Source organism: Scophthalmus maximus, chromosome 8 (genome assembly GCF_022379125.1).
Source record: "Scophthalmus maximus strain ysfricsl-2021 chromosome 8, ASM2237912v1, whole genome shotgun sequence".
NCBI classification, from domain to species: Eukaryota; Metazoa; Chordata; class Actinopteri; order Pleuronectiformes; family Scophthalmidae; genus Scophthalmus; species Scophthalmus maximus.
This window is the reverse complement of record NC_061522.1, coordinates 16,160,916-16,177,856: the sequence shown is the minus strand read 5'-3', so window position 1 is coordinate 16,177,856 and position 16,941 is coordinate 16,160,916. Positions and strand designations below refer to the sequence as shown.

At 41.0% G+C, this 16,941-nt stretch overlaps 2 protein-coding genes and 3 non-coding genes across 9 annotated transcripts in view; all 5 read right to left on the bottom strand.

The window, feature by feature from the left end:
- Nucleotides 1–755: 755 nt before the first annotated feature.
- vps37a (VPS37A subunit of ESCRT-I) lies at nt 756–8,689 on the bottom strand. Of its 5 annotated transcripts, none has more exons than XM_047333847.1 (12): nt 8,034–8,689; nt 6,851–6,925; nt 6,482–6,599; nt 4,946–5,049; nt 4,439–4,658; nt 3,469–3,539; nt 3,193–3,320; nt 3,037–3,095; nt 2,860–2,928; nt 2,430–2,573; nt 2,222–2,310; nt 756–2,079 (listed from the first exon to the last, which is right to left on the bottom strand). In XM_047333847.1, exons 1-11 carry the CDS (start codon nt 8,141–8,143, stop codon nt 2,230–2,232), a joined length of 1,179 nt encoding a protein of 392 aa, XP_047189803.1. In that variant the 5' UTR covers nt 8,144–8,689; the 3' UTR covers nt 756–2,079; nt 2,222–2,229. The 5 variants fall into 5 exon arrangements, with proteins under 5 accessions (XP_047189803.1, XP_035492430.2, XP_047189802.1 ...); XM_035636537.2 differs by having other exon boundaries at nt 4,439–4,661; nt 8,034–8,585; XM_047333846.1 differs by lacking the exon at nt 8,034–8,689 and adding an exon at nt 7,218–8,018.
- Nucleotides 8,690–9,203: 514 nt separating this feature from the next.
- On the bottom strand, nt 9,204–9,419 carry LOC118313282. The gene has a single exon (XR_004794437.2). It is a non-coding gene; the product is annotated as a small nucleolar RNA U3 (small nucleolar RNA).
- A 675-nt stretch (nt 9,420–10,094) lies between these two features.
- Nucleotides 10,095–10,309, bottom strand: LOC124850493. The gene has a single exon (XR_007031399.1). It is a non-coding gene; the product is annotated as a small nucleolar RNA U3 (small nucleolar RNA).
- A 927-nt stretch (nt 10,310–11,236) lies between these two features.
- On the bottom strand, nt 11,237–11,452 carry LOC118313275. The gene has a single exon (XR_004794430.1). It is a non-coding gene; the product is annotated as a small nucleolar RNA U3 (small nucleolar RNA).
- LOC118312160 (calcium uptake protein 3, mitochondrial-like) overlaps nt 11,239–16,941 on the bottom strand; it is a 39,539-nt gene continuing 33,836 nt past the window's right edge. The window contains exons 15-18 of the mRNA XM_047333843.1: nt 16,271–16,379; nt 15,991–16,148; nt 15,418–15,482; nt 11,239–14,243 (exon numbers count right to left, since the gene is read on the bottom strand). Coding sequence (XP_047189799.1) covers nt 14,237–14,243; nt 15,418–15,482; nt 15,991–16,148; nt 16,271–16,379 — 339 coding nt within the window. The 3' untranslated portion in view covers nt 11,239–14,236. The remainder of the gene's footprint in view (nt 14,244–15,417; nt 15,483–15,990; nt 16,149–16,270; nt 16,380–16,941) is intronic.

Genomic DNA, 16,941 nt, shown 5'->3' with positions numbered 1-16,941 from the left:
TCCCGTATTTGTCATCTCTAGGACATATTATGAATTTTATGTTATTATTCATTAATGTATACATCCGACTGTACTGTATCAACAGCGCTGTTGCCTCAAAAAAACTCTCTACTCACTAGGTTTAATCGTGGGTTTCAGCAAGAACAAAAAAAAGTCTATACACATCTAGAATCCACCGGTTTGACTTGTTATGGGGTGTGTGTGAACCTGGTGCTTTGGCAGAAGGATGCACAGTGCAACGACTGTTTTTAAGTATTACAATAAATACATCATTATCCTCTGAGGTTTTTGTTATCACCTGTGACTTGGCAAATCAGCCCTAAAAGTCTGAAACAGAGTTGACTTCACCTAGAAGTTACCACTGCTGATAGCAGCCGAGATGTTGGTTAAAACATGATACGGTGTTATTGAGCCAACAAATTAGGGGGTTACTTTCTGTAAGAATGAGGCACCAATAAAATAATCGCAGGTTCCTACCGGTGCTGTAGGCTGTTTTATGATGCCGGGCTGTTCTCCCCTTTTTACTCTAAATACACAGTCAGATAAATGCTCTGAGAAACAGCCTTAACATTCTCCCCCAAACTTGAGTCTTTACAAAAATACTTCATCCACTGTATCTACCAAGTGCTACAGAGATATCCTGTGGGATACAATGAGAAAGTTTAGTTTGAAAGTAATGACGTGCAATATTGTCGAGTTCAGTCTAAGCATTAATACTCCTCCAGATTTTGTTAAACAGTATGTACAACAACACATTTATTCTAAATGTTTTATTACCCTAACAAATTAAATAAGAACATATAATACAAGGTGTCTGAGTCTTTGATTACAATATAGCCTATTATTAACATTATTTAAATACAGTATCCAATGTCAGTTTTGCTGCAGCATTTAACCTAATATTCCTCAACATTGTCCCAAAACTTCTGAGGCTCTTCATCAAACATTTCAAGTTCAGAGGGCTTCATTTCAAAAAGAAAGTTGTGTTATCGTAATTTTCTGAGACAAATGGTCATCAGTGTGTTTACAAATACAAACATAATTTGATCATTGTAAAAGAAGCATAGAATTTAGCTAATTGTGTAATTAAACCGTTTACATGGTTTACAGTACTGTGATTTCCCCTTGAGCTGAAATAATGTTAAACTGGTCAATTCATGGTTTCTGCACTAATAACAGAACCACAACCCCTAACTGAAACAAGCTAATTGTTGTATGTTATCTGGTTTACGTTGACTTTGATACAGATTTCTGACAACGTATAGTAGATAAATTAACATTGTGGTAGGTATTGCATTAATGTGTTTGATCAAATTATTCATGTTGGTGCAAACACACTGATTTTTATGATGCTTTCAAGAAATTGCTCAAGGCAGAAACTGCACACTTTAAATTTCAACAGCCCGAGTTGAAAACATCTACCCGTCCTTGCTTCTTTTTTTCATTGGCCAATCCCAAATTTGTTATGACAAATTACAAACTGGATTGACAATGACACCACAGTGATGTGATGTATGTAAATGGCTAGAACAACCTTTCCAGATAAAACGTGCAAAAGCTGTTCCTCATGTCTGTCCAGACAAAAAAATAAATCGAGACTGGAGATAATTAATAATGATCACTGCATGGGAAAATATAAGACTGGGAATACTGTCAGAAGCCATTTGTACTTTGTCAAAAGTGTTCACATCACCAACCACTCCGATCAGGTGCACTTGACGTGGCACAAATCCTGTAAAGAAATAAAACTCTTTGTCAAACCGGACTGACAAAATGTGCAATAAAAATATCCACAATGTGATCAATCCTTAGTAATGTGGTTGAAGAGCTGGGCATGTGACAGTCACTCTTTCAGTTTCGGCCTCCTGTGGTGACTTCATAAATTATCCATCTTGCTCTCACACGATCAATTTTTTTTTCTTTTTTGCCCAGATCTGAGCACAACAGGCTTCTTTTTAGCCAACCATTGCCATCATCTTCCTATTTCTCCAAGGTGCCACATGTTGCCCATGTGCTTTTCGTCCTCTCTAATGTCTTTATCCTTTTAGTTGGCAGCAGTAGGCTGAGAAAACACCAAACCTGAGGACCAAAAGTGAGAAGTAAGAAGTAGAATGAACGGATGACGATGGCAAATGGGTTGACTCTGAATGTCTGGATTTTACAGTATTGTGTTCTGCTTATTAGTCAAGTTGGTTGTATTGTTAGTGTGGTTGTGTTGTACCTTTTGTTCTAGTGGCTGGTAGGAAACGGTCCATGTGTGTTGATGGACTGTTGCAACTTCTCCTCTTTGGCCCTTCTGCTGTGGCAAAGCTGTTGGATAACAGAAGACCCATCAAAACACATTTCTTACAACTCCCCTTCATTCAGACTCATTAAAAACAATATACCACAATCATCTTCACACAAATGCTGCATTTCAGGCCTCTCACCGTTCTCTTCTCCATGAAGCTGGTCAGGAATTCGTCTATGTCGGTGCGTCCCTCCAGGAAGTTTTCAGCCGTCTCCTCCGACTCCTCTTCTGCCTGATGGGCAGCGACTTTTAACCGAGCCTGTAGAGTATTAAGACTGCAACTCTAGGGGGGAATAAAAGACACTTAATTAAGAAACAAGAGCAACAGATTCAGTTTAAAGACATGTTAAAGCATTTTTGGGATGTTCTTCACACAACAATGTGGTCCCAGACCACTGGATTTGTTGGGTCTTACAACTCAAGAAACAACCAGTTTCGAGTCCTCAAAACCAAAAGTGAAAGTCAAAAAAGAGGGATAACTTTCAAACATGAAAATGAAATCAGTTCTCTCAACAGGCGATCAGAGGCTGCTCTCCAATAATCATAGTGTTGCGAGTGCAGCCGCTTACCTCACTCAGTTCATGCTGTCTCTGCATCTTTGTCTCGAAGGCCGACTTCATGTGAGTCAGCTGTTCGTACTGTCAACACAGCAGACAAACCCACGGTCATTAAGCACACAGACAATGGCATGAGTGGGCACGTTGTATATTTGTGTGCATTTCAAAAACGGTGGTATGAGCGCCAACCTTGTAAAGCATTTCTTGTCTTTTTCCTTCCAACTGTGGCTCCATCTGAAGGTTTTTCTCTGTAAATGTCAAAAATAAATGTACAGTTCTTTGTGAAGATCAACTATTTGACCATTCACTTTCATGACAGGCCTATAAGGCAGGAGGTGAACTTACTAGCCATGTCCACTATGCTGGTGACCAGCTCTTCTTTATCATCTGTGACCTGCTTGAGCTGTGGCAAACTCACAAAGAACTCCAGTAGCAAATCCTCATTTTCAGACATATCTGACAGATGGGTCAGACTGTGGTCGGATGCAGTGGGTAAAAGAACAAGAGACAGAATACATCAAAAATCGATTTAAAAGAATCAGAAAAACACACATTATAAACCTGCGCAAACAATAAAACATCACTGTCACTTAAAGAATACAATATTTCAGAAAACTTTACTTCATGTCACAGAGTTCAGGGAAGGACTCTGGGATTTCGGGCATCTTGTACATATGTCCGTTCAGTCCAGCCTGAAAGAGACAAGAAGACAGGTGATGTAAGCAATTCACATTCTTGAACCTGGTCTCTACTGTATGTAGACAATTTATTTCTTTAAACCCAACTGATCAGTTGCAGAAAAGAAAAAAGGGAAACCAAAGACCAGCTTCCTTCCAAGAATGGGCTGAAACCAAAATCTCAGGGTGACAGTGTCAATGTTTGAGAGATTGTGGCTCTACTTCATGTTTATATCATGTGTTTTCTTTATCTTGGTTGAGGAATGTGATGTTTTGTGTCTGTTAAATGCTTGATGTGTAGGGCATGAAGCAAAAATAGAAACATTAACTTTGAGCGTCATTTAACAGACTGCAATCAGTCTCGAGAGTATCAAGGTGTTGATTCAGTTACAATTACAGTTGCGCAACATTTTTGTGTAAGCGTTCTGTCCTTTCGGGAAAGGTTTTACATTATTACTAATCTGAAACTTGTAAAGAGCAGTGACAGATCGCAGAGGGTTGTTTCTTTTCAGCCATATGTGGGCCAGAAAGTTACCGTACTCCATAACTCTGACTCCATCGCCAATTCACAGCTAGTTACTGCCACCAACTGACACAACAAGTGCATAACATGGCATGAGATGAACATTAGCAACACATCATGATGAAGAGATGGATTTCATACTAGGGAGACAGTTCTGGGTATTGCCCTGGAATGTTGAAATCCTATTTTTATCGGCTCTGATTTCATAAGGCCTCTCTTGAATCTAATGGACAAAATTGTCTGCCATAGCGACAGAGAACTTTAATCCTAATCCTAATAATTTGCTGTTCAAAACACTGGAGCTCTGGAGTGTGTCCCATTGTGTTGTACAGTGACAAAACTGTGTTTGTGCGTGTGCAGAACGGATGTACATTATCCATCATTAGTGTACCTGTGAGTCTCCGGTAGGTACAGGCAGTGGCAGGTCAGAAAGCAGTCCGTACGGAGCTGGAGCACGAGGAGGCCCGTGGGCACCATCGACCCCCGGGTGAGGAGCCGGAGAGGGAACTGCGCTCGGACCAGGAGGTGGCGCCTGACTGGGACCCATGTGACGAGGACCATAGTGGAAAGCCTGAGTGGGGTAAGGGGCAATGCCTGATGGCTTGTACATACTGCTGCAATTCATGGAGGAGAATCAGAAAGATTGATGAGATTCATTCACTTAAGCATAAAACATGAATTAAAAGTATTTTTAGAGAACATCAGAGCTAGAAATAGTGTTTTTGACGAGCTTTTACTATATAAGTTTTATTTACCAAGATTTTAATTACCAGCCAAAATGTTCAAATGAGACACAAGTTGCAGAACACGTGTGTTCTGTTCTAATGAGAATGTAATGAGACAGAAGTGAGATACAATTGTCTCATGTTCTACATCAGTGTTGTAAGATTTAACTCACTATGGAAAGCCAGCGGAACCAGTGGACATCAAGGCAGGAGGACTTTTCCAGAACTCGTCCAACAGACTCTGAATGACCTTTCCCAGATCCGAGTGCATCCCAAACTACAACACAGCCAAATACAATAGTAACCGAGATGGAAAAAATGATTGATGGAGTTGAATCAGGAAGACGGAGACCATAGATGTCTTAAGCAGAAGTATTTATTACAGGACCTCAATATTGAGGGGATTTCTGGTCAGCGTAGTGTATTTAACTCTCAGTCATGTCGTCATTAAACAGATGGAATGGCTTCTTAGAATCAGGATGTTTAGACTATAATCTAAGGCTATTACACCCAGAGACAGTGACCTGACCTGCCAAAGATAAGAGGACCTCACACAGTGCACCAAGCACAGTCTGTTACAGTGGAGAGGAGAAAATTGTACGACAGCAACAATATACTTGGAGGAAATTGAGAATAGCATCACAGATAAAGTTTACGTATTAAATAATAAAACAACCTCAAATTACAACATTTTTCTTGATGGAGAAGAAAGATGCAAAGAAAAAATCAGGAAAAATAAAAAGGTGATACAGGGTTTCTACAGCACGACATTTGCATACACACCAAACAAGGTTATTGGAGAAAACTAGGAGATGAGTAACGATATTTCTCCCCCATCTCTGCTTTGAACATAGGCTAGCACATTTTAAGAATGTGTTAACACGCACAGTAATATCTCTGTTGTGATCAGATTTCAGTTTCAGACTTTTCAAATATTTTGAATACTATGAGTAATGACCTTTCCTTTTATCCCTATTATGCTGTCACAGAGATAATGTCCCTGTGCTGACATTTTTTTTATTGTTTCTTAATCCTTTACATGTATATAAACGTATGAAAACCATATTAATGAACTGACGTTGTAGTTAACAACGGCGTAAATGCACAGCATGAATGGTTGAGTTATGGCAACAGTGAAAATTGGGAGCCCACCTATACTGCTGTTTTAAAATCATAGCAAAAATCGGTGCTAGTTGCTTTCAAGGGTTTAGGCAAAGCCATCTTCAAGTATTACGTCCCTTGAAGATGATATTCTCACAAAGACTTAACTGTGATGAATGTTAACTGTCAGAGGAAGTAAATATGCAAGACGAGGAATTGATTTGCAACAGTTACTCAGTCAGCTGACTACTTGCAACTGGGACAGAGAGCTGACGTCCAAATGAACAAACATGTGTGATCATCAAGTATTCCTTCAAATCTCTTCATCAGTGAGCATATCTGTTTCTGTTATTTCTTCTTCTTGCTAAGGTCTGACTGTGTGTTTTATATATACTGTAATTACATTACATTACATTCATTTAGCTGGCGCTTTAGTCCAAGCGACTCACAATAACCGGTTTCATTCCCCCCCCCCAGAAAACCCCATATCACAGACTCCTATTTATCTACTTCCCTTCAACATTCCAGCAAGCTCCTGACGAATCCCAGTATGAGAACCACCATCTAGAGCAAATTAGTCAAAATCGAAAGCCTAGACGACTACTTACATTAGTGATGAGGGGACTAGTGATCATGGTGCCATTATTGCCGTCGACTAAATGATGACCAACAGGGGGGTAGACACTAACCACCGGCTTCTCCTGTGGGAACTGAGGAGGTAGCAGGCTGAGAGAAAGAAAAGAAAACAACAAAGTATGTCACTTAAGCATTGTGTCCTCATATGCTTTAACTGTGATTAATGCATGTCTATATGTTTGTTTAGAAACAGATTAATAAATAACTATTTCAATGATCGGTGTGCTGAGTGGTTCATTTGTTTTCCAACCGTAGTCAGAATCACAAACGCATCAGTGGCCGAGGTTACAGACCACTTGTTGTGATCCACAGCGTGACCGTGTAAAAAGAAATGGACTCACATGTTGACATTAATGGTGGAGTTGTTGACCGTGAAGGGTATTCTGTACTCCACATCCTTCTGGATCTCGGCAAGGCTGTCGGGAAAGAGAAACACAGGAATCTGGACTATGTAGTCATGCTAGGCACAAATTAGAAAACGTATTTTATGCCTTCCATAAATGTTCATGAGAATTTTGCTAGTTTTTAGAGCGAGATGGCAAATGTTTTGTCACTTTTTTATTGTAACGTATATGTAATTATATTTCTGTTAAGGGCTAGTGATTTTGATATTTGAAAACGGATTCATTTTGTTTAATAACTATACCTTTCAAGAATACGTCTAACTATAAATTCCTTTCTAATAAATACATTCAGATCAGATATGACCTGGTGACAGGTGCATGTCCAGGATCCCTATCGTGCACAGTCTGATCTGCATGTCCCACTGGACGTGGACTAACTCCTGTGAACTGCACTTCCACAGAAAAGAGCACAGCACCACAACACACGTGAGCATCAATCTGGACGTGTCTCGACACTGAACTGAACGGAACATCCGCAGGGTGACGACTGCGGTGTGTGCCCATCTGGCTGACGGACTGAAGAGGACCAGTCGTGCTCGTGCCCTCAAGTTACCGTCTAATACAAACAACAACAACAACAACAAGTCACTCGGGGTAAAGGAGCTGCTTCGCAAACAAAGGCTAATACTTTAATCCCCCACATCTCATTAGCCTGCTCCGCATTCAAACGACACGCGGTGACCAGCGCGCTTCGAGCGACGCTGGAGCGGTGACGGGGACACGGTCAGAGCCCCAACACTGAACCCGACCGACGGACCCGGCGAGCTAGCGAGCCCGCGGCTACGTCGCTAGCTCCGGGGAGGCTCGGCCGCCGCTAGCCGCTCGACAGCCACGCCGCGAGCTGCGTGCTCGCGTGCCAGTCCGCGACCGCCGAGGCGCGTCGGCACATGCACGGTGCTGAGCGGAGCTGTTAGCTCGACGTGTTCGCCCCGACCCCGACGGGAGCCTGGCGGCTAGCTGCGCCGAGTGAACGCCGGTTGGCCGAGTGCTCCGCTACTAGGTAACGCTACTGACGTGACCGGCAAACACGCTGGTGGCGCGACAGCGAATAGATCGAATAACGTTCGTGTTACAAAAGAAAGAGGAAGAAGCTAACGAGCGGCACCGCGGTGCACGTTACCTCGCGTGGGCGGCTTTGAGGGACTCGATCTGCCGCTGCCTCTGCTGCTGCAGGCTGCTCAGGGGAGGCAGAGGTCCGGAGCCCTTGGACAGGGGGAAGAGCCAGTTCATCCTCTCCCGGCGACCGACCGAGGACTGCGCTTAGTGAGAGGAGCCGAGGGCCGACGGCAGACGACGACGACGACGACACGGGGACAGAGCGAGCATGGGGAGCGCACTGTTGTGTTCCGCCGCGATGCTAACCGCCGTTAGCTGAGCGGCTCGCTACCGGACTCGGCTTGTGGTCGGCGCGAGGCTCACGTCGCTTCGTGGTCGCGTTACGGAGTCAGATGGCATCGCCCCCTCGTGCGTCGCATGACATGTCGGGTCCGTCGTCGTGTCCGCGGCTCTGTGTGTGTGGACGTGACGACGCCGTCGTTAGCATCGGCGACGCGGGGGGGTGATCACAGCTACAGGAAGACAACAACCTCGCGAGCGAAAGCTTGGGCAAGTTATTTACGTGTGACGTCACGCAGCGAGTGAGCGACTTCCTGTTTTCATCGCGGTGGAACGTTGTTCCGTGCGACACCAGAGTTCAGTTGCATGTAACAAATAATTGAATACATGCATGTATATGAGTTTACTGAATTGCCATTTATTATACTCTAGTTAGCACAGACGACAATTGTGACACCCTCCAATGCTATTGTAGAAAAGAAAGACATGTATCTTTGTGGAGATTTATTTAGTAGAAAACCTTATTTTTTCCCCCCAGGTTAATTGAAACGTTGTATATCTTAATTAACAATGGCTGCAATTCTCTTTCTATATATTATCTCTGAGAGATTTGACACGATGTTTGACACTCAGAATGTTTGCAGAGAAGCAGACAACACCAGTCAGTCTTTATTCACTTGAGCGCATGTAACTGATGCAGTTAAGTTACATCATCAGTAACTTGAAGGGATGTTACACTATATCATCACATCTACATAAATACAAATGTTCCCATATTTAATATTTCGTAAAGTATTTCCCCTTCTTTTATTGAGGTTCATTCTTATTTGTCATTATTTTCACATTTCGCAGAAGTCATCACAAGCCAACCAACGGTCTTTGATTTAGGCAGAACCTGTTCAATTCATCTGACATTGAGGAAGTACATTTTTATTTGTTGTACAATTATCGGCAAACCACTCTGATCATATCCTCTCCCTCAATGTTCCCGGAAGGAGCAAAGAACGGTCATCAATGACCGAGAACCTATGAAGTGAATCATTATTCTCGATCCGTTTCGCGCTCAGAAGAGAATATCGCATCTCATCATCGTGGTTAGCGAGACCGATCACTTTAGAAACACATTTCTCAAGTCATAAACTATAGAAATGATCCCTGTAAGTATAGTCTTAACTAAACAGAGGGAGAGGAGGGGAACCGACTCACGGGACAGTCCTTCTCACTCAGGGTTCAGAGCATAGACTGTACGGTTCAGAGGTAGCCTGGTCGCTCCTCCTCCTCCAGCCATGTGGGATTATGTAAATGACTCAGCACAGCAGAGCCAATCACAGCACGACTGAGAGCGCCGCTGTAGAAGAGACAGCTCACACACAGGAGAAGAAAAACTGGTCTGAAAGTTATTCAGTAAGTAAGAAAAACAAAGGAGAAATACATCATGTGTCATCATGTGTCAACATTTAGACAGAGTTGAAAACAGAGGCACAGTGAAGTCTTACAGTTGTACACTCATTCAGCGTCGACCTGCCTGTTTCCTGCATTAAGAGTTGTTTGACTACAAGGGTTACACTTAGACTGGTTTCTCGTGATTAAAATACACACTCGTCAGTAAAACATGAGCTACACAATTCAAATTAATTTTATTTGTACCTTAGGACATAATTTAATAAATAATAACATCAGAATCGGACTCGTGGTGAGTAGGGTCACGGGATTTCCCTAGACAAATATGTCTGAGCTCTTAAACAGATCACACGTGAAACAGTATTGCAACGATTAATATCTGAATGTTTCAATTCTAATTGCTGCTGCTAAATCATTTACTTTATTTTTGTAACATTGATGAATTATCACTCTGATCATATCCTCTCCCTCAATGCCCCAGAAGGAGCAAAGAACGGTCATCAATGACCGAGAACGTATGAAGTGAATCATTATTCTCGATCCGTTTCGCGCTCAGAAGAGAATATCGCATCTCATCATCGTGGTTAGCGAGACCGATCACTTTAGAAACACATTTCTCAAGTCATAAACTATAGAAATGATCCCTGAAAGTATAGTCTTAACGTAATAGAGGGAGAGGAGGGGAGGGGACTCACGGGACGGTCGTTCTCACTCAGGGTTCAGATGAAGCCGCACCAGCCCCTCGCAGTTGCTGCACCTCCTCCAGCCATGTGGGATAATGTAAATGACTCGGCAAAGCAGAGCAGAGCCAATCACAGCACGACTATGGGCACAGCTGTAGAACAGACAGCTCACACACAGGAGAGAAAAAACTGGTCTGAAAGTTATTCAGTAAGTAAGAAAAACAAAGGGGAAATACACCATGTGTCATCATGTGTCAACATTTAGACAGAGTTGAAAACAGAGGCACAGTGAAGTCTTACAGTTGTACACTCATTCAGCGTCGACCTGCCTGTTTCCTGCATTAAGACATGCTTAACTACAAGGGTTACACTTAGACTGGTTTCTCGTGAAGATTAAGATAGATTGATAGATAGATAGTTACTTTATTTATCCCAATCTGGGAAATTCCAGTTTAACAGCAGCACGTTTCACACAGCACACTTTAAAAATATATGCAATATCTACACAAATAAATGTAAGATATACGAATTGCAAAAAAATAAAGGGAATAAGAATAATACATTTAAAGAATTTACATGAAATATGAACTGACTAGACGGTAAAAAAAAATGGGCTACACACTTCAAGTCACTTTACTTAATATGTACCGTAGGACATATTTTTTATAACTAATAGCACATATTATATTCTGACTCGTGGTAAGTATGATAACAGGATTTCCGTGGACAAATATTTCTGAACTCAAACTACACCACACGTGTAACAAGAATACAGTAATTAATGCAAAATGTTTCACTTCTACTTTGTGACGCTGCTTCAACGTACTAAAATGAAGCAAACGATCGTTAGCTGACACCAGATTACTTGAAGCATGGTTTTTTATTTTACAACATCAATGGGCAAACCACTCTGATCATATTCTCTCCCTCAATGCCCCCAAAAGAGGCAAAGAACGGTCATCAATGACCGAGAACGTATGAAGTGAATCATTATTCTCGATCCGTTTCGCGCTCAGAAGAGAATATCGCATCTCATCATCGTGGTTAGCGAGACCGATCACTTTAGAAACACATTTCTCAAGTCATAAACTATAGAAATGATCCCTGAAAGTATAGTCTTAACGTAATAGAGGGAGAGGAGGGGACCCGATTCACGGGACAGTCGTTCTCAATCAGGGTTTCGTCAACTACCCCACGCGACCAAAATGACCAGGCAGTGAGTCGTTAACAAAGGGCATATTTTTACAAAAAGATATGAATACAATGTATGTGTAAACTGCCTATATAACTGACAATGTGATCTTAAATCGCAATATCGGGAACCCATAATCCTTTGCGGGCTGCGTCACACAGAGACGAGCATTTCATGATTTTGTTATATTATTTAAAGGACTATACACCCGAGACGTTGATCACTGATTAAGTTTGGAGGAATCAAAAAAGACACCAGCCTTAAGTATGCATTTAAGTAGGTAAGAAAGTTACTAAGTATGCAGGTAAGTAAGTATTTAAGTTTCGCTTTACACGACACACACGGAGCGGTGCGTCGTTTATAATGTTCCTGACAAAAAGCTCACAAAAAAGTAAAGTTCCGTTTACAACTCCAGCGCCAGTTCCGCTTCGTGTTGCGCCGTATTAAGCCCCCTTGCCGTGAGAACAGCTTGGCCAAATGTGGCAAACTTATTTTATAGAACAAATGGAGTGAATATGTAGGTCGTCCTGCTGCTTTTCTATATATTTCAAATGCAAAGATGCAGATGCAATTGATAGAGCAAAACCGAAAATAATTTGCAAGGTACAGAATACTTTTTTTCAGTCATGATAAATCAAATTAGTAAGTCCATTCAAAAGTCTGCTTTCAAACGTGCCTCCTCACATCAGTCTGAACAACACTGCATCACAATTTTATAATAATATCTTATATATTTTATATATATTGTATCTATATATTTTATAACAGAACGTGACGTAGAACAAGGGCGCTGTGGACCGGTTGTTTCCCTCAACGGCAGTTCCTATCACGACAGGGGAGCTTATTGCGGCACAACAGGGGCTATCAGATAAATACAGATGCACACAACAGCGCTGGTCTATTACACAAACGTACGTGGAAATAAACAAACAACAAGGCCGAACGCACTACAACAAATCAAAGTTTAAAAAAACTCTTAAAGAACGGGGCAGGAAAATACTGATAATCATTTCTAATGAGCATGATGTGCTCCAAAAGCTTCTCCATCTCAGCTAACTTTCTCTAAAACGACATGACTGCCAGCATCAACACGAGCAACTTACACACAAGCAGACGTGGGGCTACATCTCAATTGGCCATAGCTCAGGTGTAACACAACAAGTTCGCCTTCGCCTGTCGACAAGCGGTTGTGTAATGGGTTTCGTTGCGCATGCTCAGTGAATACCACGGATTTCCTCCCAAAATAGTTTATTCATGCATGTTCATTCAGCACGTCCTGCGATGTAACAAATACAAGACGTATTGAAAACTAAAACGAGAACAAATCCACAATAACTATGCACAGACCCACTCTTCCTTACACATTTACATCAAGAATAGAATAAATGTTTTGTTTTTTGTTTGTTTGGTTTCCCCCCCAGCTAAAGTAGGAATATTGCCTTTGGTCTCACACCAAGATATAACAAATGCATTTCAAGAAGTCATTAATATATTACAACATTGAAGGTTTGGGGATTTGAATCACACATAGTATTCATAATGTCATTATTGCAGATGTTTTGCAGTTTCTTTTTCTTTGAAAAGCGACACAGTGACAACATAATTGCTGGAAAAGTCTAGTTTGCTATGTGACAGACTAAAGGAACAAAACAATAGAAGTTAAGTTAGCTTTACCACCACTTGCACTTGGTTTTGATTTTCTATAAAGTCTAAAAACTCTATCGGAGAGATGGACACACCGTTTCTAAAAGATTTTCCTTCATTGGGTGTTTTGGAGATGGTGGTGGAGATGCTGTCTAACACATCAGTCCAGAATCTCAAAGACAAGGAGGATTCAGTCAGGTAAAAATATTGACATCACGAAATAATCTTTTTCCTTCCCTTCAAAGTCATCCCAAGTGCTGTACTAATATTAGGATAGTACATCATTCCTAACAGTAGCTAATGTGTTTATATACTTCCATTGCAAATCAAAGAAGAACTATACTGACTAGATGAGAATAAAAAAAATAAAAAAGTAAAAAAGATTCAGAGATGAAGACAAAACTAAAATGGTCATTTAATTCTGCAAATGTAGTACGTTACTGTAATATATCATTTCATACTAGAGTTATTCATTTCATATGGATAACCTCCTCATTATCATATTGGTTTTATAACTTCATTTTTGTTGTGCTCTTTGAGTTGTTAGCTTATAATGCAGCATCAAATGAAAAAAATACAGCCTGCTTCGTCATACCTATATCATATTGTTATAAAAACGACTTTTAGGCTATTGAAATTAAAAAAACAAAAGATTAGTTACATTTTCACTAACTGTTGTGGAGGTGCCATTCTTGGAAAATAAAGCTGAATTTGAATTCTACTTTGTCATTATGCACTGTAAATCATACTACGAATAATGTTTTAGATCAAGATGAAAGGGGAAAGCAGAAAACGAACCATGTTGCTTATTATCAGCTGTGAGCAGTCATGCTTGTAGAGCTTTGGCGCTCTGACCTTGAAAACAAACTATTGCTGAATCAGGCCACTGACTTTAAAAGTCAGAGCTCAGTCACCAGACTTTTTCTCATCTTCTTCCTTCATGTTTTCTTCTGCCGCCTGTCTGTGTCTTCCTCTACGACTTCTCCCTGAACCTCCTCCGGAGTTGGCGCACTTGTCTTCTGGCCTCAGAGCGAACACAGCTGGAGAAGGAGGCAAAGTGTTGTCCCTTCACCTGGTGAACAAGAAGCAAAGGGAGGCAAAGTCATGCTTGGAGCCAGAAGTCAAGTGATAACAAGTGACATTTCAGTCACTACCAAATACCGTTTCAGCGATGCTGTTACTTAATGTCGTTCTGTTTCTGGATTCAATTGTTGAAGTGGGGGAAAACCTTTTAGAGCTCAAGGATACCCTGAAAACATCTTGATGTTTCTGGCGTGTATTTTCCAAGTAGATGTAAATAAGGAAAGAGAGACTCAGCAAACATAGTAGAAAAGTGCCTCTACTCTAATAATGTGAAATGTAAAGTCACATTTACCCATGCTGTTAATCCACTGCAGTATTGACTCTAGACTAATATGAAGTATTACAGGTGAGTGGGAGAGGTTTGAAGTCACATTGTCTTTTGCATTTAAACCTCCTATTGTGTTTGTTTTATGTTAATTCATGTTTTGTTCCTGGTCAAAAAATGACCACCCCATTATATCTGATTATAAATCCATAATAATACATATAGTATCACCTAGTGGTGAGTTAGATCTTTTGACCAACTTAATTAATATTAATATTTCAAGTTTTGAACTTCTATTTGCTATTAACGACCTGTAGGTCTCAATGACCGGAGCTCATCAAATTCAGGCTATTTATCACAGACTACTTTGTGTCAAAATTTAACAATCACATTTGATTTGAAGCCATTTCAGATTTTCAAATAGCGGGGGGAAGAAATCTGCTGTTAGCAGTCAAAATGGACCCTTTATAATTTTATTTCATAGAAAGGACATAGACGACACATGAAAACTTTGACATATTACAAAATTAATGTCTGAACATATTAAAGAGATAATTTCTAGAATCAAGTTATAACATTTTTACAGAAGACAATACGGTTTTGTCAGTAGGTTGTACATTAGTGGAATTTTTGTACTTCCGTAATTCAATTAGATAAGTTAAAAGTCATATGTTGCCTTTTAAGGTGGGAATTTAAAGTTAATTCAATCCTGTCATGGTGATATTGACTAAAGTCATACTCTAGGTCTAACGGTTAAAAGAGGAAAGATGTAGGAAAGGTGAGGATTTTTAATCCACCGAACTGCTGCTGTAATTACTTGCCCACAACCAAACTATAGATATAAAAAAAAATTAAAAAAAATAACTTGAATGGAACTTATTCCATTGTTGATAATACTTATCTGCTTGCCAGCTCCTTCTTCAGACAGGATTTAAAAGAGGTGGCTCGCGCCAATGCTTTATAGCCCTGAGAGGTCCGTGGAAAGACATCATGATGGAGTAGAACACAGAGAGAGAGGGGGGTCACAGGAAAGGTGCAGGAGAGACAAAAGAGAGAGGGGAGAGGAGACGGACGGGGATGGAGAAGAACGTACAGGTGTTGTTTTCCACAAAAAGAGAGAGGTGGTTGAGGATTCAAGCACAGCAAGGGGAAAGGGAGAGAAAGAGAGATATAAAAAGTGAACATTGTTAAGAAGCCAAGACTGTGAGGCCAAGACAGCATCCAAAGAAGCCCATAGACAAACTTTAAGCTTTACATTTTTTGCAATGTATGTGAGAGCATTTCAGGCAATTGATCAGCTTGTCAGAAATGAAGGCTTTGACCTGAAGTCCAGCATCAAAATACACCACTAGAGGGCAGTACCCCCCCTTGGGACATGATGGTCACTTCAAGTAGAGTTGTTACCACTAAATCCTACCCACTGAACCTATAATCTTCTCAATTATAAACATTTCCCTGGAACACGGTTCCTCACCCTGCCTCCCCTGTGCAGCCGGTCCTTCATGATGCCGATGAACTCCTTGTAGGAGAGCTGATCGTCGTGATCAACATCAAAAATCTTGAATATGGTGTGCACAAGGTGACGTGTCAGCTTCAGCCCAGTGGCCACATATACTGCTCTTGCAAATTCATCTGGTAAGATAGAAAGAAAAAATATTTTTAAAGGGGTTATGGTCGGAAAAAACACTAAATCTGTGTGTGTAAGCAGAGACGCTCGGGGCCTGCACCACTAGTTCCCACTGCTCTCTTCCTACCTTGTCCAATGGAGCGAGAAGCAAAATTATACATTTGCATGGCGATGGCAAAGTCCTCAAGGTTGTTGAGGAACTGGAAGAAAGATCTGAACTCATCAAAGGTGATTCCCTGAAACACCAGTAGAAGAAAAAACAAAAAGAAACAAAGTGACTACAGGTAAAGGTACTGAAAAAAATGTTGTCCTTGAAAATGAGGATAATGACTGGTTTCAGAGCAGAAGTCACCTCGACAGACATGCGTACGACATTCCCTGAGGCACATCAGCTCTGATCTGAGAGGTTAACTCATAACAAACAACTCAGCACTGAGATATTCTATGAAATAGAACTATTGATGACATAACAAGTCATTGATGAAGAATTGTGTGTGCATGATATGGAAAAATTGAAACGGCAGCCTTCTTGCAGTGTGTCATAACCCGGGAGTAGCTGCATACAGTGATAAGCTGAAGCCACACGTCGCTGCTGCACAGACGGCATGTGATTGTTCAGCGTAGATGTGACAGTAGAGCCAGATGATTTCCTTTATAGAAGGATATTGTGCTTTCATGCTCTTGGCGGTGGGTGAATCAAGATTCCACCGATTATATGTACGGCTAGATTATATATAAAAATAAATGCAGTCTTTGTTTTTGATTCATGAGCAGATGAAGATTCAAATACACAGACAA